The following is a 20466-nucleotide window of genomic DNA, read 5'->3' on the forward strand; positions in this document are numbered from 1 at the left end:
CCTTCCTCCCCACTCTTTCTCACCCAGACAACCACAGAAGCCTCCCTGTTCCCCCAGCCTTTACATGCACCTAAGTCTGTTCTCCCACGATAGCCCGAAAGGCTCTTTTTCTTTCTTCTTTTTTTTCAGGGTAGAGGTAATCATTATTTTATTGAACACAGGGTTTCATAACCTGTATCTCAAAATAAAATTTTCTGGGTTTTATTTGTTTTACCAAATCAACCAAAAAAAAAAAAAAAAAGGCATTGCTGTTGAGCCAACTCCAATTCACGGCAACCCCGTATGTTACTGAGTAAAGCTGCTCCACAGGGTTTTCTTGGCTATAATCTTTACAGAAGCAGATCGCCCAGCCTTTCTTCTGTGGCACCGATAGGTGGATTTGGACTGCCAGCATTTGTTTAGTAGAGGAATACAAACCATTTGTGCTACCCAAGAACCCTTGCCAAATTAATGTATCAGGATATTAGCCCTCCTGCCTGGACTCCCACCCCAACCAGAAGTTATTCACTATTAATCATTTGATGACTATTCTGTTGATTTTTTTCCTTGGGATATAATTAATAAAATGCATAAATATTTATCCGAATGCAAAAGCATATTCTCTTACAAAATTCTAACCACCCTCTACATTCTCTGTTGATACGTACTTCCTTCCCTTAATATCATAGCTCAGCTATATCGTGGGCCTGTTTTCAAATGTTTAATCAGGTATTTATGTTGCTGTCTAAAAAAATAATTTATTTTACTTTAGTTGTCATTTAAAATACACAGCAGAACATACACCAATTCAACAATTTTTACATGGACAATTCAGTGAGGCTGATTACATTCTTCGAATTGTGCAACCCATTCTCACCGTCCTTTTCTGAGTTGCTCCTCCCCCATTAACATAAACTCACTGCCCCCTAGGCATAGATATAATCTTTCAAGTTGCTGTTATCCATTTGATCCCATACAGATCGTTCTTTAAAAGAGCACAATGCCCAAGGCAGACATTCTTTACTAATTATTGCTAAATGGCTTTTTCAAAAATTGTGGATAAATACATACGCAACAAAACATTTGCCGTTTCAACATTGTCCACAAGTCTAGTTCAGTAACATTATGTCCATAATGCAGTTCAACAACTCCCAGAGACTCTTTAATTCCCACATCTGTCCGCAGCCCTCCCTGTTAAGGTCACCAGTGGTTCTATAACACCCCAGGACTTGGGAACATTTCCCACACAGACAAATGCGAGTCAAGCCCAAGGCCTGCAGCAGGAAAGTGACCTCTTGCCTTACAATGGGCAGATCCTGTCTTGAGCCAGTGCTATCCCAGACAGCCTGACAACAGCATGATGCACCTCTCTGAGCACCTATTGTGTGCCAGGCTCTGTTTAGGTACCAGGGGTAGAGCAGTGAGTCTGAGAGGCCCTACCCATCCCTCCTAGTATCCGCCATCTGGTTAGGGCTGACTTTGACCTTGGAGAGGGAGAGACAGGAGCTGGTATGGCACTCACAGCCGGCCTTGGTGTTGCTAAGAGCTGGCCTGGTGCTCACCACTGGGCCGCGGTGTTCTCCTGTTGAACATAATCCACAGAATGCCAGCATCAGACAAGGCCGCTCCATGACCGTGATGGATCAGGACAAAACAAGACCATTCTGTTATCCTCTCTGGACACAGACAAAACACGAACATTGTCCAAATCACAAAAACGACCCGACATCCTCTTTGCCTGGCTAATACAAGCGAGTGCTGCTACTTTACCAATCACAGCTGTGCCCTTGCTTCACTCCTGACTTGTTGGTGAAAAATATTAAGATACTCAATAATAGATTAACACCTTGCATCTGGGAGACTGTGGGTGGTGCAAACAATAAAGTCCTTGACTACTAGCCAAAAGGCTAGCAGTTCGAACCCACCCAGAAAGTTCTGGTGATCTGCTTCTGAAAGGTCAAAGCCTACGGAGCAAAGTTCTACTCCGACACACATGGGGTCACCATGAGTCGGAGTCTACTCAACAGCAACCTAGGTTTGTTTGTTTTTTTCCTCTTTTTCTTTAGTTTTTTTTATTGTACTTTAGATGAAGGTTTACGGAGCAAACTAGCTTCTCATTAAACAATTAATACACATCTTGTTTTGTGACGTTGGTTGCCGACATCATGACATGTCAACACTCTCCTCTTCTTGACCTTGCGTTCCCCATTACCAGCTTTCCCACCCCTCCTGGATTCTTGTCCTTGCCCCTGGGCTGGCGAGCCCATTTAGTCTTATTTTGTTTTATTGGCCTTCAACAGCAACTAGTTTTACACTGCATTCTGACAGCGTCTAGGATCCGCCTTCTAGATCCTTCTTTACTCAGCAGGGAAGAGGGCTAGGTGGAAATGTATATTAAACATCTACCCCCAGTGATACAAAGAGTTAATGCACTCAGCTGTTAACTGAAAGGCTGGAGGTTCAAATACACCCAGAGGCACCACGGAAGAAAGGCCTGGCAATCCCAAAAACTCAGCCATTGAAAACCCTATGGAACACAGCCCTACTCTGACACACATGGGGTCACCACAAGTTGGACTCAACTCAACACCAACTAGTTTTCTTGGCTGGACCAAAGCTGGGCTGGGGACTGGGGAACATATGATCTGGCCTCAAACCAGGGCACAAAATGACATTTGCTTCAATTACTTTAGTGAGAAGGAACCCACTCAGTAGGTGATTAGGGGCATCATGAGTTGGGTCAGATTCACCTCTCTTTGATTTTTCATCAATCCATTTATTTTTCAGAAATAATTTTTTCCTGTTTTTTATATACTATTTTTTGTTTGATCATCTCAAAGAAAGTAAAATTTTCAACCAGTAAAAGCATCCAGCATAGAACAAAGTCCTGCTTCCTTAAACCCACTCCTAAACCACCTCACGCAAGCCTAAATCCTATAAGGTGTCCCTTCTAACATCTTCCTGGGGGCACTGGTTATTCAGTGGTAGAATTCTTGTGGGAGACCAAGGTTTCATTCCCGACCAATGCACCTCATCCACAGCCACCACCCGTCTGTCAGTGGAGGCTTGCCTGTTACTACGATGCTGAACAGGCTTCCACGGAGTTTCCACACAAAGATGCACTAGGAAGAAAGGCCTGGCAGTTGACTTCCAAAAGTCAGCCAATAAAAACCCTATGGATCTGGTTTCAGGGGACATCTAAGTCAATTGGCATAATAAAATCTATTGAGAAAACATTTTGCATCCCACTTTGAAGAGTGGCGTCTGGGGTCTTAAACGCTAGCAAACAGCCATCTAAGATGCATCAATTGGTCTCAACCCACCTGGATCAAAGGAGAATGAGGAACACCAAGGACACAAGGTGATTACGAGCCCAAGAAACAGAAAGGGCCGCATGAACCAGCGACTACATCATCCTGAGACCAGAAGAACTAGATGGTGCCTGGCTACAACTGATGACTGCCCTGACAGGGAACACAATAGAGAACCCCTGAGGGAGCAGGAGAGCAGTGGGACCCCAAATTCTCATATGACCAGACTTAATGGTCTGACTGAGACTGGTAGGACCCCGGTGGTCATGGCTCCCAGAGCTTCTGTTGCCCCAGGACAGGAACCATTCCCGTAGCCAACTCTTCAGACATGGATTGGACTGGACAATGAGTTGGAGAGGGATGCTGGTGAGGAGTGAGCTTCTTGGATCAGGTGGTCACTTGAGAGTATGTTGGCATCTCCTGCCTGGAGGGAAGATGAGAGGGGGTTAGAAGCTGATGAAACGGACAAGAAAAGAGAGTGGAGGGAGAGAAAGGGCTGTCTCATCAGGGGGAGAGTAATTGGGAAAGTGTAGCAAGGTGTATATGGGTTTTTGTGTGAGAGACTGACTTGATTTGTAAGCTTCCACTTAAAGCACAATAAAAATTATTAAAAAAAAAAAACCCTATGGATCACAACAGTCAAATCCACAACCGATCATGGGGATGGCGCAGGACAGAGCAACATTTCATTCCGTTGTGCATGGAGTCACCATGAGTCAGTGGCCAAATCTACATCAGGTAACAACACCCTCTTACTAAGACTCCCCATGGTTCTGCCTGTTGTGCGCTCTCCCTGGAGGTAATGAATGTTGTTGTAAGGTGCCTCTGAGTCAGTTTCAACTCATAGCAACCCAGAACAAAACACTGCCCAGTCCTGTGCCATCCCCACAATCATTGTTATGCTTGAGAGCCCATTGTTGCAGCCACTATGTCTGTCCATCTCATCAAGGGTCTCCCTCTTTTGCCTGGTGGTAAGGAACAATAAGCCAGAATTTGTCCACCCACAGGAGTGTCCCTGGTGGTCTTTGGCTGGAGGGCATAGACACCTTTAAAGGGTAACTTGGAACAACATTAAGGGGTGAAGTGACTCAGAGAGGCCACCCCCTCCTGTGTGGGGAGTGTTATGCGGCAGAGAAGCAGGAGCAGGAAAACTTAGGAAATAATAATAATAGATGCCGGCAGGCTATTTCATCAAATCCTCACCGTACCTTTCTGAAGTGGTTACCACTTCCAGCTCCATTTTCTAGGTGACAAAACTGAGGATCTAAGAAGTCAAATCACTTGCAAGGGGCCCTCATGCTCTTAGGAGCCAGGATTCAAACCCAGGTTCTCTGGCCTCCCTCCTGATCTTCCCCTAGCCAGGTTCCACGGTTGCTGGGTGACCATTGTGACAGCATTCTCAGGGGAAGCTCTTGGGGTCACAGTAGGCTGGGCTGGGCCCCAACCCTTGGTTGTAGTCTTGGAAGGAGCATGTGAGCATTCTCTGGGAGACCAGGCACCGAGAGAGAAGAGAGGGCCAGGTTCATTACCAGGGCATTTTCCAAGACTCCTAAGTCCTCATGCCACCCCTTGAGGTAGGTATGCTGTCCTTGTTCCCAATGTATAGATGAGGAAACTGAAGCTCATGGAAGATAAATTACTTATTCAAGGTTATCTGGTGCATGAGTTTCCTTGGGCTGCCAAAACAACGTGCCACAAACTGAGTGGCTTAAAAGAACAGAAGTTTACTCTCTCCCAGTTCTGGAGGCTAGAAGTCTGAATGCTGGGCACCAGCTGGAGGGAGAGGTCCTTTTTTGTATTTCAGCTTCTTGTTGTCGCTGTTGCTGGGTGCCGTCGAGTTGATTCCGATCCCTATCGATTCCATGTGACAGAGTAGAACTTCTCCCTAGAGCTTCCTAGGCTGTAATCTTTACAAGAGCAGATCGTCAAGTCTTTCTCCCACAGAGCTACTGGGTGGGTATGAAACGCCAGCCTTTTGGTCAGCAGCTGAGCGCTTAACTGCTTGTAGCACCAGGGCTCCTGATTTCAGGCTCTAACTGTTAACCGTTGCTGTTGAGTGGATTCCAACTCATAGCAACCCTGTAGGACAGAGTAGAACTGCCCCATAAGGTTTCCAAGAAGCAGCTGGTGGATTCGAACCACCGACCTTTTGTTTAGCAGCCGAGCTCTTAACCACAGCACCAGCAGGGCTCCGATTTCAGCCTCTAGTAGCCAGCAAACCTTGGAGTTGCTGAGCTTGTAAACTTGTTTGCCTCTGTCTTCCCGTGTCTGCTTGCTGACCTCTGAGTCCCTGCTGCTCCCTAACATGAAGCAAGGAGCCAGCGCTGGTGGCGAAATGGTTTAGCACTCAGCTGCTGACGAAAAGGTTGGCAGTTTGAACCCACCCAGCGGCTCTGCAAGAGAAAGACTTGGCAATCTCCTCCCCTAAAGATTACAGCTTAGAAAACCCTGTAGGGCAGTTCTACCCTGTCATATGGGGTCGCTATGAGTCGGGATCTGCTTAATGGCACACAACAACAACATAACATGAAACTGTAAGTAGCGTCAGGACACATCTTTCTTACACTGATAGAATCTCATTAACATAACAATGAAAAACCTGTCTCCAAACAGGATTACGTCCATAAGTATAGGGGTTAGGATTCCAACACATATTTTGTGGCGGGGGGGGGGGAGGGGACACAATTCAATCCTTAACATCTGTTGTATTCCTCTCCTTGGGCTGCTTTATCAAAGTACCACAAACTGGGTGGCTTAAGAGAACAGAAACACACTCTGCCACGGCTCTGGAGGCTGTTGTTGTAAGGTGCCCTCAAGTTGGCTCTGAAGGCTGTTGTTGTAAGGTGCCCTCAAGTTGGCTCTGACTCGTAGCAACGCTATGTACAACAGAACGAAACACTGCCTGGTCCTGCACCATCCTCACAATCATTGCTATGTTTGAGCCCGTTGTTGTAGCCACTGTGTCAATTCATCTCATTGAGGGACTTCTTTTTCGCTGATCCTCTACTTTATCAAGCATGATGTCCTTCTCCAGGGACTGGTTCCTCCTGATAATATGTCCAAAGTACGTGAGATGAAGTCTAGCCATCTTCCCTTCCAAGGAGCATTCTGGTTGCACTTCTTCCAAGACAGATTTGTTTATTCTTCTGGCAGTCCACGGTATACTCAATATTCTTTGCTAACACCAAAATTCAAAGGCATCAATTCTTCTTTTATCTTCCTTACTCATTGTCCAGCTTTTGCATGCGTGTGAAGCAAATGAAAACACCATGGCTTGGGTCGGACGCACCTTAGTCCTCAAGGTGATGTCTTTGCTTTTCAACAGTTTAAAGAAGTCTTTTGCAACATATTTGCCCAATGCAATACATCCTTTGAGTGCTGCTTCCACAGGCATTGATTGTGGATCCAAATAATATGAAATCCTTGACAAATTCAATCTTTTCTCCATTTATCACGTTGTAGCTTATTGGTCCAGTTGTGAGGATTTTTTTTTTTTTTTATGCTGAGGTATAACCCATACTGAAGGCTGCAGTCTTTGGTCTTCATCAGTAAGTGCTTCAAGTCCCCCTCACTTACAGCAAGCAAGGCTGTATCATCTGTATAACACAAGTTGTTAATGAGTCTTCCTCCAATCCTGACACCACGTTCTTCTTCATATAGTCCAGCTTCTCAGATATATTTGCTCAGCACACAGATTGAATAGGGATGGTGAAAGGATACAACCCTGATGCATACCTTTCCTGACTTTAAACCACGCGGTATCCCCTTGTTTTGTTCAAACGACTGGAGGCTAGAAGTTCAAATTCAAGGTTGTCAGCAGGGCCATGCCCTCTCTGAAGGCTCTAGGGGACGATCCTTCCTGGCCTCTTCCAGCTTCTGGTGGTTCCCCACAAATCTGTGGAGTTCCTTGACTTGTAGATGCTTCACTCCAGTCTCTGCCTCGATTATCACATGGTATCACTCTTCCTTTAATAAGGACACCACTCAAATGAGATTTGGACCCACTACTCTCGCATGACCTCTTCTTAACTGATGTCTCCAAAGACCTATTTCCAAACAAGTTCACATTCACGGGTACCAGAGGTTAAAGTTTCCACATATCTTTAGGGGGGACACGATTCAACCCATAACAGCCAGCTAGTAAATCTCAGTGGCCAGATGTGCCCATAAACTCTTTTTAAATCTTCTTGATTCCAAACTATTCCAGGTGGTAAAATGACAGAAAAAGGAGCAAACCTAGACACTAGAGAACTGGGGTTTTGTTAAAACGCTTGATGCATGTTTTTAAAGAGATGGGCATGAGCAAGTGTTTGTGGGTTGAAGTCATCCAGCAGGGCTTCCTGCAGGAGGTGAGCCTAACCCAGGGATGCTGGTGGGCAGCCAGGGTCCTGAGGGCCAGGGAGGAAGGTGGGAGAGACACCTCTACTCTGAGCAAAGGCAAAGTCCGAGGCTGGCCAACTGGGGCGCTGGGAGCCTGGAGATGAAGGTCAGAGAAGGGCAGTGGGAGGTAAGCAGACCTCAGATAATTTGAGGGCAGAGAGGGGGCATCTAGAATGGTTTAGCCCAGGCTGCAGGGCCAGGCTTGGGCAGAAGGACAGTAGCGGTTTCTAGACATGAAGGAGAGGGCAATGGCCTTGCCTGAGGGTGAGGAGCAGGGTTCCCATCCCCAACAAACTGTAGAATGCAATGGTTAGGTCTGCGGGGTTCTAAAATCAGAGTCCTGGATTCAAATCTTGAGCAAAGGACAACCTCCTTAATCTGTAAAATAGTGGTTCATTTGCTGAAAATGTGCACAAGTGAGTGTTCAATGAATGCTGGCAAGGATACACTTTTTTTTGTATAACATGCACCTCTCCTGCTCCAACCCCTACTATGGCTCCCACTTCACTCAGAGAAAAAGCCAAGGCCTTCAGGGACTTGGCCCCCATTATCTTTCCAATCTCTTTGCCTACCACTCTTCCTCTTGCTCACTCTGCTGAAGCCTCAGGGCCTTTGCACCTGCTGTTTCCTCTGCCTGAAATGCTGGTCCCTCAGGGAGTCAAATGCCCCCCCCCCCCACCACACACACACTTTTCAGGTCTTCGTTCAACTGTCATCTCGGTGAGGCTTTCCCTGACCACCCTACCTAAAATCGCAACCCTCCAGACCCCAAATTCCCATCCTGCTACTCTGCCAGACTTTTCTTTTCCATAGCACTTGTTACTGTTGTTGCTCGGTACCATCCAGTTGATTTTCGGCTCATGGCGAGTCCATGTGAGAGTAGAACTGCCCCATAGGGCTTTTTCTAGGCTGTAAACTTTATAAGAGCAGACTGCCAGGTCTTCCTCCCGCAGAACCGCTGGGGGGTTCCAACTGCCCGGTTCTCGGTTAGCAGCCGAGCGCTTAAACGTTGTGCCACCAGGGCTCCTTTATTAGCACTTATCACCTCCTTCCTTTGCAACTGGTTTTATTCTATTTATTCGTTATTGTCTATCTCCTGCCTGCCGCATTATAAACTTCACAAAGGCAGGGCTCTTGGTATGTTAACTGATGTCTCTCCAAGGGCCTAGAACAGTGTTTGGCATGCAGTAAAAAAAAAAGCAGTAGGAGCCAACTAAATGATTGCTATGATTATTCATATCTTTACTTCCCTTAAGGGCTGTGCCCAGTGCCTGGCACACAGGAAGGAGGCATTGTCCTCGGTGGGCACTCGTTTAGCTCCTGGTCTCCTTGGTCTTCGTTCCCTCGCAGGTGACATCACGTCCTGCGATGGCCGCGACTGCTCTCCCGCCATATCGGCTGCCCCTGCAGGACTTCCTCAAGGCCTCGCACTTCGCGCTGGGGCCGGACCCGCGGCTGCACAAGGGTGCCATGCACTCTACGTCGCGCCGGGACTTCCCGGCCTACTCCGGCGTCACCCGCCTGCCGCCGTGCCGCCAGCCGCCGCGCGCGTCCCTTTTCCCGCAGGAGGCGTGCTGGGAGCTCCACGAGCGCCTGTCGGAGTCGCACCGCGCGTTCCAGCCGCCGCCGCCCGAGTCCGCGCTGTCTGACCATCTGGCAAGGGAGCGCACGCTCGCCATGCAGGTCACCAACTTGTGCATGCACGCGGACGCGCATGCCGGTCCCAGCGTCTCCAGCGCGCGCGCCGCCTACGTTTGGCCTGAGTTGCCGGCGCGAGCCAGCGAGCGCATCCCCGGGGCGCGCCTCAACTTCGCCGGCGACTCGGTGCCGCCTGGCGACCGCGCCAAGCTGGGCATTCCTCCCACCACGCACCGGGACCTCTTCCCGCCACACGATGCCTGCCCGCAGCCGCGCGCACCCTGCTACCACCTCGGTGAGCGCGCGCCCGGGCAGCCGGGGCGATTGGCTTAACCCTGGGCGATTCTCAAGTCGGAGGGGAGAAGGGGATTCGGTCTCCCAGGGGATGTTTGACAATGTCTGAAGACATTTTTGGTTGTCACAACTGGCAGGAAGGTGCTACATGGAGGGGGTGGAGGCCAGGGAGGCTGCTCAACATACTACGGTGCACAGGACCGCCACCGCCACAGATAATGATCCAGCCCGTATGTCCATATTGGGGTCAGACAAATCTGCTAAGTATCTCCGCCTGAGTCCTGTCACTTTGGGAGCTGTGTGAGTCTGAGCAAGTTGACCCCTGCAAACCTCAGTTTCTTCATCCGCAAAATGGGTGCAATAACAGGGCTCCACTCCAGAGGAGCTGGTGAAGCCCAAGTAGCCAGGAGTGCACTACATGCCTGGCATACAGCGAGCGCTCAACAAAGAGTAGCCGCCATGCATGATTTTCCAATTCTGTGACTCCAGGGCTTTTCTGCCGGGAGTCACTAGCTGGTGTCCCTCCAAGCTGAGCTCAGGGACTGTCACACCCAGATATTACTCTCAGTTCTAACTCCTAACTTCTGTGATTTCTGTCAAGTCGCTTAACCTCTCTGAGCCTGAGAGGCTGTAAAATGGAGGAAATCCAGCCTCAAGGATGAAGTGAGAAAGCACTTAACGTAGATACCTGGCTCCATACTTGGTCGTTATTGCTGTTATTGTTATTATTTTGGTGGTTTTTCTGGCGGCCTTCAGGTTAGACGGGGTCATTACTGCCTAGCTCCCCTTCCCAGACCTGAGATGGCAGGGAATCAGCCCCACGCTGGACTTCATCTCTCTCCTCTCCTGCCCACCCTCAGTAGGCCCCAGCCCACTCAAGGGGGACCACAGGAGACAGGCCTACAGGACTTCCTACCTCAAACAGTTCCAGGCGTTGCCGGGGCCACCCGCCTCCATGTGTAAGAGGGTAAATCAAGGCCGGGCTGGGCTGCTGGGGAGGGCGACTATGGGCTTCCCTGACCATCCCAACCCTGTTTGCCCACAGGCCTCCTCCAGTGTGGAATTGGGAGACTGCAAGATTGGCTATGGGCCCATGTGCTCTGAGCAGAAACAGGCCTACAGGCCCCAGGGTCTGCCCCCAGACAGGTACAAAGGGACCATGGCTTCCCACGAGATGGACAAAGGGCTCTCAGCGGCATGTGGGGTGTATCTCTATCCATCTGCAGGGCAGGGCCTTACTGTGCCGCATCTTCCACCATTAGCGCTCCGTGGTTAGGCTCTTAGGCAACCTTCGCTCTGGCCCGGCCTCCTCCCAGGCCATGGCCCCCTCTTTTCTGTCTGGACCCTGACCCAACCCAAACTCCTGCCTACTGTCAGACTCCTGCTCCACCCCCTGACCAGAAAGCCTACCCTAGCTGGCCCGGCCCCCAGACTCTTCCAACCTGGCCCCGCCTCTGGCCATCTTAGGACCACCCTGGCTCCGCCCCTGCTCCCGGGCTCCGCCCCTATCCAACTTCAGCAACCCTAAGCCCTCCCCCACCCGGATCCGCCCTCCTGCGGCCTGGTGGCTGTCACCTCTCCTGCAGGTATGACAAGGCTCAGGCCGCAGCCCACATCCACAATGTGAATATTCGTCCTGGAGATGGCCTCTTCCACGACACCACCACCAAGACCCAGCACTTCTACCCCCGAGAGCTAGGTGAGATCCCGCTGCCCGCCCCTGCCCCTCTCACTGATGTCCGCTGTCCGGAGTGCCTAAGCATCGACTCTGCCGTTGGCAGAGCCTTTTGTTCTCGGCCATGACAGGACTCCACTCTCCCACATCCTGGAAGGGAACCAGCGCCCCGGTCCGGGCAGCCTCACCACCTCCACGCAGTTCTTCCTCGGCCAGGTAGGTCAGCGGGATGGGGAGAAGGCGACAGGGCCCATTGGAGAAAAGGCCTTCATAGCAAAGCCAATAACCCAGTGCTGTCGAATCGATTCCGACTCATAGCGACCCTATAGGACAGAGTAGAACTGCTCCATACAGTTTCCACGGAGCACAGCCAATAGCAGGTGCAAAGGCCCTGGGGTGGGAGTGAGCTTGGCATGTATGCGGGAATCTCCTTGATCTGTTTGAGTGATCTAGGGTAAGTCTCTTAACCGCTCCGGGCCTCGGTGGCTCTGTCAGTAAAATGAGGAAACAGTACTAACTCCCAGGGGGCCCAGAGAGGGCGAGGGAGCTGTCCAAGGTCACACAGGGCGGACCAGGGCCTCGGGACATCCAACACGGTAGCTCCCAGATGCCATGTGGTCCTACAGCCGCCGCCCCTGAACCCGCCACCCAGCCGCCACGTGCCCCACGAGAAATTGCAGAGCCACGTGACTCTAGGTGAGGCTTCGCTGTTTAAAGACTTCTTCCAGACTTCGATGGGCTCGGACTATCTAGCCCCAGAGCCGCAGCGTCCACTGAAAGCGCTCAACCTCCACCTATTGGAGAGCAACTTGCCAAAGGGCACAGGCAGTGAGCACGGCCCCGCCCCCTCGGGGAAGCTCCACCCCTGCCATGGCTCTGGCCCTGCCCCCAGCCAGTGCCGCCCCGCCCACTCCCTGACTCTGGCTTCACCTCCTGAAGGTCCATATCCGGCCTGAATCTGTCAGGATCCCTACTCCACCGGGGACAACCCTGCCCCTAGAGGCTGTGGCCCAGCCCCAGGCCATGGCCCCGCCACTGGCACTGCCCCAGAACCCTCCCCCACCTTAGGCTTCCAAGGCCCGCCCCCTTGGCCCTGCTTCATCTCCCTTCATCCCTCAACTCAGCCACCCCCACTCAAATGTCCAGAGCCAGATTTTTTAACCATGAACCAGAAGATGCTGAAGCCGCACAGAATAGCTCCAGCCCCCATGACTGAGGAGCTGCTACAGCAGGTGAGGAATGACGAAGGGGTACACCCCTGACTGGGTCAGCTCCAAATCAGGGTAGGGTTACCAGGGTTGTTGCAGGACAGTTATAGGGTCTCTCTAGAATCGGAGGTAGTGCAGAGCCAGCGCATGGTCACTGTAGGGTCACCCCAGGGCACAGGTCATCTTAATGTCATCCTAGCTCACCCCAGGGTCAGCGTCAGCTGAAAGGCATCTTCACCTCTGGATCAGCCCAGGGTTGCCCAGAGTCACCCCAGCCCTGTGGTCACTCCAGAGCCACCTCCAGTTTCGCTCCAGCTTCTCATTCAGCTCTGGGGTCAGACCAGCCTGGGACCCAGTCACCAGCCAAATCTGGCCCAGCCTCTCCCCTTGGAAGCTTCCAAGGTGCGTGGGCACCACAGGGTGGCCTGGGTGGATCACCTGCCCTCCAGGCTGCCCAGCCAGGCTGCCCACCCTGTCTCCACAGTGCAAGTACAGCCACATAGAACACCCGCTGGGTGGACAGCGAGTCTTCTCTACCCGCTACCAGGAGGAGTTTCCCTACAAGTACCAGGGCCCTGTGAAGCTGAGCTGGGGCAACTTCCAGGAGAGCCATGTGCTCCTGGGTACACCTCACCGGATGGGCTGCGAGGAAAGGGAGGACCCTCGAGCCCCTCAGACTCCCGTCTACCCATGCCACAGTCAGCAATAAACACCACCTTGGCAACATCCATGGTTCCTTCCACAACAGTCCCCCCACCCCCACCACCACCCCCACCACCACCCAGACATTCAAGAGGGGCAGAGCCTATAGAGAGAGCTGTACAGATAGGGAATGACTTCACTGAGAAAACCGTGGATGTCCAGGCACTTCTGCAGACCCTGGGGTCACCCCGCTCTGGGCAGGAAGGCCACTCCAGCAAAGGCTCAGCAGTAGGACTCCGTGTAAGGTGTCAGGCAGTGGAGGCAAGCACTGGTTGGCGTGGAGAGTATGGGGTCAGTGCTGGACAGAGACAGAGTAATGAGGTTTCAAGAAGACAGGCTCCTGGGGCTGGATGGTTGTTGTTGTTGGGTGCCGTCAAGTCTTTTCTGACTCATAGCGACCCCATGCGACAGAGTAGAACTTCCCCATAAAGGGGCAGTTTTTCTTGACTGTAATCTTTATAGAAACGGATCATCAGATCTGTCCTCCCATGGAGCCATGGGGTGCTCAAACCACAACCTTTAGGTTAGCAGCTGAATACTTAACTGTTGCGCCACCAGGGTTCCTGGGCTTGGATGGACAGAGTTCAAACCTGATTCCTGTACACCCTGGGTAGTAACCTTGGGCAAGCCTCTGAACCTCAGTTGGTTCATCTCTAAATTGCTGTTAGCTGCTGTTGAGTCAGCCCTCAATTCATGGTGACCCATGCATAATGGATTGAACCATTGTGATCCATAGAGCTTGCATGGACTGATTTTCAGAAGTAGACTGCCAGACTTTTCTTCCTAGTCTTAGTCTGGAAGGTCCGCTGAAACCTGCTCAGTATCAAAGCAACATGCAAGCCTCCACTGACAGACAAGTGGTGGCTGCTGCCAATGTGATACATTGGCTAGGATCGAACCCAGGCCTCCCACTTGGAAGGTGAGAATTCTACCACTGAATCACCAATGCAGTTCTTTCACTAGGTTGTTATAAATCAGAAACGCACACTCCTGTCAGCATTGTGTAGTGGGTGATCTGGGAGGGGCCCTTCCTTTCTGAGGATGAAGGTGAGGAGGGGGAAGGGAGAGAAGGCAGGGCGGGGTGGACACAGCAGAGAAGCTGAGTGGTGCTGGCTGGGTCAGAGTTGGATCCAGGGTAAATTGCCAAAAGTTATTAGGACATAAAGGATCCGTGGTGGTGCAGCAGTTAAGCACTCAGCTGCTAATTGAAAGATTGGTGGCGATTCCAACCCATCAGTGGCTCCACAGGAGAAAAAACCTGGTGATCTGCTCCCGTAAAGACTGTTGTGTTGTTAGGTGCCATCGGGTCGGTTCCGACTCAAAGTGACTCTGTGTTCAACAGAACAAAACACCACCCAGCCCTGTGCGGTCCTCACAATCATTGCTATTGGAGCCCATTGTTGCAGCCTCTGTGTCAATCTATCTCATTGAGGGTCTTCCTCTTTTTCCATGACCCTCTACTTTACCAAGTATGATGTCCTTCTCCAGGGTCTGGTCTCTCCTGATAACATGTCCAAAGTATGTGGGACAAAGTCTCACCATCTTCCTTTCTAAGGAGTATTCTGGCTGCACTTCTTCCAAGACAGATTTGTTTGTTCTTCTGGCAGTCCATGGTTTATTCAATATTCTTTTCCAACACCTTAATTCAATTCTTCTTCTGTCTTTCGTATTCATTTTCCAGCTTTTGTACCCATATGAGGCAACTGAAAGTACCATGGCTTGCATCAGGCACACCTTAGTCCTCAAAGTGACATCTTTGCTTTTTAGCACTTTAAACAGGTCTTTAGCAGCAAATTTGCCCACTGCAATATATCATTTGATTTCTTGACTGCTGCGTCCACGGGTGCTCATAGAGATTACAGCCTAGGAAACCCTATGGGGCAGTTCTACTCTGTCCTGTAGGGTCGCTATGAGTCAGAATTGTCTCGATGGCACCCAACAACAACAACATTAGAACATGACAAGACCCAAGGGTGTAGGTTTCCAGTCAGGAACAAAATGACAGGGTCAAAAGGAGAAGAATGGAATGGGTCCCTGAAGCCTGTGGTTGACAGGGCTTAGGAAAATTATTAAGGACCAATCCCTTGGACAGTACCCCACCTCAAATGCCTGGCTCCTGAAGAGGTCAGCATGGAGAATCCAGCTGGGATAGAGTGGGACTTGATGGCCATGCCCAAGGCCTATTGAGCACCCAGTTTTGGAGAATGGACATGTTTTGATGGTTCTGACTTTCTGGCCCTGGAGTAAAACCCTCAAAGATCAAGGTTCCCAACCCACTGGGCCACTAGAAACTAACCTGAAGCCCAGCCAGGAAACTTTTCTCCAAGTGTGGTAGATCTTCGAGGCCAGGTTGCCATTTCCACAGGAAGGAACCCAGCTTTTGGCTCTTCAAGGACAAGATGGCCCTCTTGGCTGTGTCTATGTCTGCTGGCTGCAGATCCCCCTTCTGCTTGCCTGCTCTAAACATGACGAGCAGACACTCTGGGATTTCTCAGTCTCAGTACTATTGACACTTTGGGCTGAATAAGTCTTTGTTATGGGAGCTGTCCTGTGCATTGTAGAATGTTTAGCAGCATCCCTGGTCTACCCACTTAGATGCCAGTAGCTCACCCCCCAGTTGTGACAACCAAAAATGTTCCCCAAGAGGAAAAATTACCCCTAGTGGAGAACCACTGCAATAAACCCATTCTAGAATTACCAGGACAAAATCAATCTCTCCTGATAAATCTAGTCTGCCTGTTGCCTAGACAACTAGAACAAAAGGATTTCTCCTTTTTGCTTTGCCTGCCAGGAAGCTCAGAAAGCTTCCTTTGTCTTTCGTTCCACATAGCTCCAGTTTGAGGGTTACTTGTGCGCCTGCCTAGTTCCAGGAATGGTTTAAAGCAGCTCAGATGCCAGATGGGGTAGGAGTTACAAGAAGGCAGATTTCAACATAACTTGAAACATTTTCTTATAATGGAACTGACAAGCCCTGGGTTAGATTGCCAAGGATGAAGAGAAACTTTACTGGAAATGTTTAATCGGTGTAGAAAGACACTACATCAGGATGATTCTGAATGTATTTTGTTGATTTATGTTTATTCCTCCTATAACGGCTCCTCTCAAAAATAAACTTAAAAAAATTTCAGGTGATCTTCAAAAACCAAAAAGGCTTATATAATAAGATAAATGAGCCCTGGTGGTGCAGCAGTTAAGTGCTTGGCTGCTAACTAAAATGTCGGTGGTTTGAACCCATCAGCTGCTCTGTGGGAGAAAAGAGCTGTCGATCTCCCATAAAGATTACAGCCTAGGAAATTCTATGGGGCAGTTCTGCTCTGTCATATAGGGTCACTATGAGTCACCATCAATGGCATACAACAACGACAAGGTAAGTAAGATTGAATATGGCAAACTGAGATTAATTTCTAAAGGAAAGCTACTTTTTCAACAGTAAGCATCACCCAGAAGCAAAATTCAGACTTGCCATTTCCCTGCATTTCCGTCCCTGGGCAAGGGTAACACTCTGACCCTTAGTTACCTCATCTGTAAAATGGAATTGTCATAGTTCCTCTTTCATAGGGTGGTCACAAGGATGAAATACAATGTGTATTTTTTTTTTTTTTAACGTAGCATGCCTGGAATAGTCCCTGGCTCTGGGGTGGAGCTCATAAACGGTGCCTGACATTTTGCTAATGTCTTAGTTCATTTTGGTTGCAACAGAAGCCCAGCTCTAGCCAGCTCAAGCAGGAAGGGATTTTACTGGCTTAGAAACAAGAAAAGCCTAAAATTAGGTATTGGGTGGTTGTGCATCAGGACTCTATCTCCTGCATCTTTTCTCAGTCTAGGTCTCTGCAAGAGGTGGCAAAGGAAGCTGCTTGGTGGCCCCAATACTATGACTAAGGCTCTGAAGAAGTTCCCCACAACAGATCAAAATATAAGAAACATTCTGATTGGCCCATTGGAATCACATCCCCAGCTGTGAACCAATCACTGTGCCCACACTGTAGAACGGTGTGACTGGGTGGTCCAGCTCACTAGTCCGGACCTGGATGATTGGGTTCTGGAGACCTCACCCTTGACCTGTGAGTCTGGAGCCCAGCCTGGCAGGACCCCATCTCCTAGCAACAGATCTGTGTCTGCACATCCTCTTAGCATCTTTCTTACACTAGGTTACAATCCTGAGCTTGGAGAGGCTCAGCTAATAGGCTCTCCCCAATAAGGGTAATCGTTATACCTTTGCAGTCAGGGAGTCTTCAGTGTTTGCATGTGGCCTAGGGCATCAAGCGCACCCAGTTCTCCGATAACCCCAGTCTTTTATCCCCTACCTCATTATATGCCTCCTCCTCCTCTGGCTTGGAGCAGAGAATTTGGCTGTGGCAGCAGTAACCCCACACAAGCAAGCAGAAGCTTGTCTGTCTCTGCTTGGGAAAGGTCTGCATGGGGGCAGCTTGTGTTTTTCTTGCAAGACCTTGTTGAAGGTGCAGGAATGCACCCACATATCCAAACAACCTGATGTTTTCCCCCAAAGTCCCTCAAGCTACAACCTCAAGGACACACTCACAGTCAGAGTCCCAAGATAAAACACGCAACAATTTAATCAGCAGTTTTCTTCTACGTAACAGAGGATTCCAGTTTCCCAGGGAGGGCTCTTCTAGAGGGCAGGTTGTGCACTGCACATCTGGTCAGGTTGTACACTGCACAAATCTAGGGAGCCCTATTCACTTCATAGTCCATGTATGTGGTAGCCCTGGCCCTCTGCCCCACCTTTGCTCTGCCAAGTCCACTTTTTGCCAAGTACTACTTCCTAAATTGGGGCCCTGGTGGTGCAGTGGTTAAAGGGCTTGGCTGCTAATCAAAAGGCCAGTGGTTCAAACCCACCAGCTGCTTCACAGGAAAGAGATGTGGTGTTTGCTTTCATAAAGATTTTCAGCCTTGGAAAACCTACAGTTCTACTCTGTCCTTTACTTTCTAAATTAGCCAAGACTGTCATGGATAGAAGGGACAGAAACCCACTAATACTAGCTCAAGCACCAAGGAAATTGATTGGCTCACGGTATTGGAAAGAATGAGAGCTCCTGGCTTCAGCCTTGGCTATATCCAGGGGTTCAACCAATATAGCCACAACCAACCGTCTGTCTGACTCTCACCACTGTATCCTAGCATAGGATCTCAGTCTGCAGACTGTTCTTCCAGAAACCTGGGGAAGATGACTGTGGGCAGACTAGTCCTTAGGGCTTGCTCGTAATCCTAGAGAAAGAACAAGATCCTCAGGTTTCTAGCATCACGCCCTGATCTCAGATCCAATTATTGTGGCTGAGGGTGGAGTTCTCTGATTTCTCAGTCTGGATTCTGTAGAACTGGGGGGATGTGTTAGACAGCTCCATCTGGTGTGCTAGAGGGGTGTCCGTAAGGAGTGGGCAAGATGCTGTTAGCAGAGGAAGGGGAAGAGATACTGAGCAGATAGAAACAACAGATGCCATCAGAAGTATTACTTGTGATGGCTGTGATGGGAGAATTACGGGGGTAGCCAGATGAGGAACCAGTGATATAATCCAAACGAAGTCTCAAATTGCTCAGCTCTGCTATTGGCTCCCATGGCCGTCGAGTTGATTCTGACTTTAGCCACCATGTAGGGCAGAGTAGAACAGCCCCATAGGGGTTTCAAGGCTGTAATCTTTTATGAGGAAGCCCTGGTGGCGTAGTGGTTAAGTGCTACGGCTGCTAACCAAAAGGTCAGCAGTTCAAATCTGCCAGACGCTCCTTGGAAACTCTATGGGGCAGTTCTACTCTGTCCTCTATGGTCGCTATGAGTCGAAATCGACTCGACGGCAGTGGGTTTGGTTTTGGTTTGGTTTAATCTTTTATGAATGCAGACGGCCACATCTTTCTCTCTTGGAATGGCTGGTGGGTTCCAACTGCCAACCTTTTGGATAGCTGCCAAGTGCTTAACCACACTGTACCACAGAAAAGTGGAAGTCAGGTTTCTGGCCACAAGTGCAACACAGATCTAGAAGGTTCAGGTGGCAAGAGGAGGAGCCTCCTGGAGGCCTGGTTTGCTTGAAGCTGTATTCCAGGGTTGTTGTTGTGAACTGCCATGGAGTCAGACCCCAACTCCTGGTGACCCCATGCACAAGGGAACAAAATACTGCCCAGTCCTGCGCCATCCCCATGATCAGTTGCAGATTGAACTGTTGTGATCCATAGGGTTTTCATGGGCTGATTTTGAGAAGTCGATTGCCAGGCCTTTCATTCTAGTCCGTCTTAGTCTGGAAACTCCGCTAACCTGTTCAGCATCCTAGGAACACACAAGCCTCCACTGACAGATGGTGGCTGTGCATCGGATGCACTGACCTGGAATTGAACCTGAGTCTCCTCACGGAGGGCAAGAATACTACCACTGAACCAGCAGTGCCTCGTGTATCCCAGAGTGGGTGGCATTACAATCTACTGGCCAAAGACCACCAGAAACACACCTATGGTCAAAAAAAGTTAGATTTATTTAGCTGGCTCCAGCAAGGAGGACCACACACCAGGCAACTATGGGGTGTCTCAGTAAGAAGGAGTTGGGGGGAGGTGGGAGGAGGCTTCTTAGAGGATTTGAGCTTGCACTGGGTGGTTTTAAGAAGAGTTGAAGAAAGTGGACCCAGCCCTAGTCTGGGGCTGTCAGGAAGCAGGGGGCAGGTGGCGACTGGGTATTTTGGTGATTTTTATCGTGGAGATGGGAGGATGAAGTGGGGCTGGAAGTGTCGTTGGTAAGAAGCCGCAATCACTCATGTTAGTCGGGAGAGGGGGGTGTGTATTCATTTTTGTGGTTGCAGAGTGTCCTTGTCTCTATCTTGGTTCAGACACAGGCACAGAGTGGCCTTGTCTGATCACTGTTTATATTATGTGACCGTTGTTTATGTTCAGTGGAGAACATCGTGGCCCAGCTGCCAGCTGCAGGGGCTGTTTTTCATTCCCTCTCGGCGGCCGGGATCTGTGTCTCCAGGTAGCTTGCCCTGAATCCTTCCCAGTCCTGGCCCAGGTCCTGCAGAAACCATCACGGGAGCGTCAGCCACGCGGAATCCATCAGGGACAGCAGGGACCCATCTTCTGGGCAGGAGGTCAGACACACGAGGGGAGAGTGTCCCAAACTCTGTTCTTTGGGAGGTGTTAAGGAGGATTCCATGTTGCAAGAAAATTGGGGAAATGCTGGCTTAAGCAAAGATGAACAGGTTTTTTTAATTGCAGGCCTTATCAGAGCCTTGACTACACTTATGTGCATTGTGACTCTGCCAGAGAGAGAGAGAGAGAGAGAGAG

The 20466-nt window shown here is 50.0% G+C and overlaps 1 protein-coding gene across 1 annotated transcript; it reads left to right on the forward strand.

Annotated features, from left to right (window-relative positions):
• The first annotated feature begins 9038 nt into the window (after positions 1-9038).
• Positions 9039-13216, forward strand: SAXO5 (stabilizer of axonemal microtubules 5). The gene is made up of 8 exons (XM_003421299.3): positions 9039-9603; positions 10463-10569; positions 10648-10748; positions 11189-11301; positions 11384-11493; positions 11904-12105; positions 12424-12509; positions 12970-13216. The coding sequence occupies exons 1-8, from the start codon at positions 9039-9041 to the stop codon at positions 13192-13194; spliced, it is 1509 nt and encodes a 502-aa protein (XP_003421347.2). The 3' UTR covers positions 13195-13216.
• The last annotated feature ends 7250 nt before the right edge of the window (positions 13217-20466 follow it).

Source organism: Loxodonta africana, chromosome 3, assembly GCF_030014295.1.
Source record: "Loxodonta africana isolate mLoxAfr1 chromosome 3, mLoxAfr1.hap2, whole genome shotgun sequence".
In the NCBI taxonomy this organism is placed as follows: domain Eukaryota; kingdom Metazoa; phylum Chordata; class Mammalia; order Proboscidea; family Elephantidae; genus Loxodonta; species Loxodonta africana.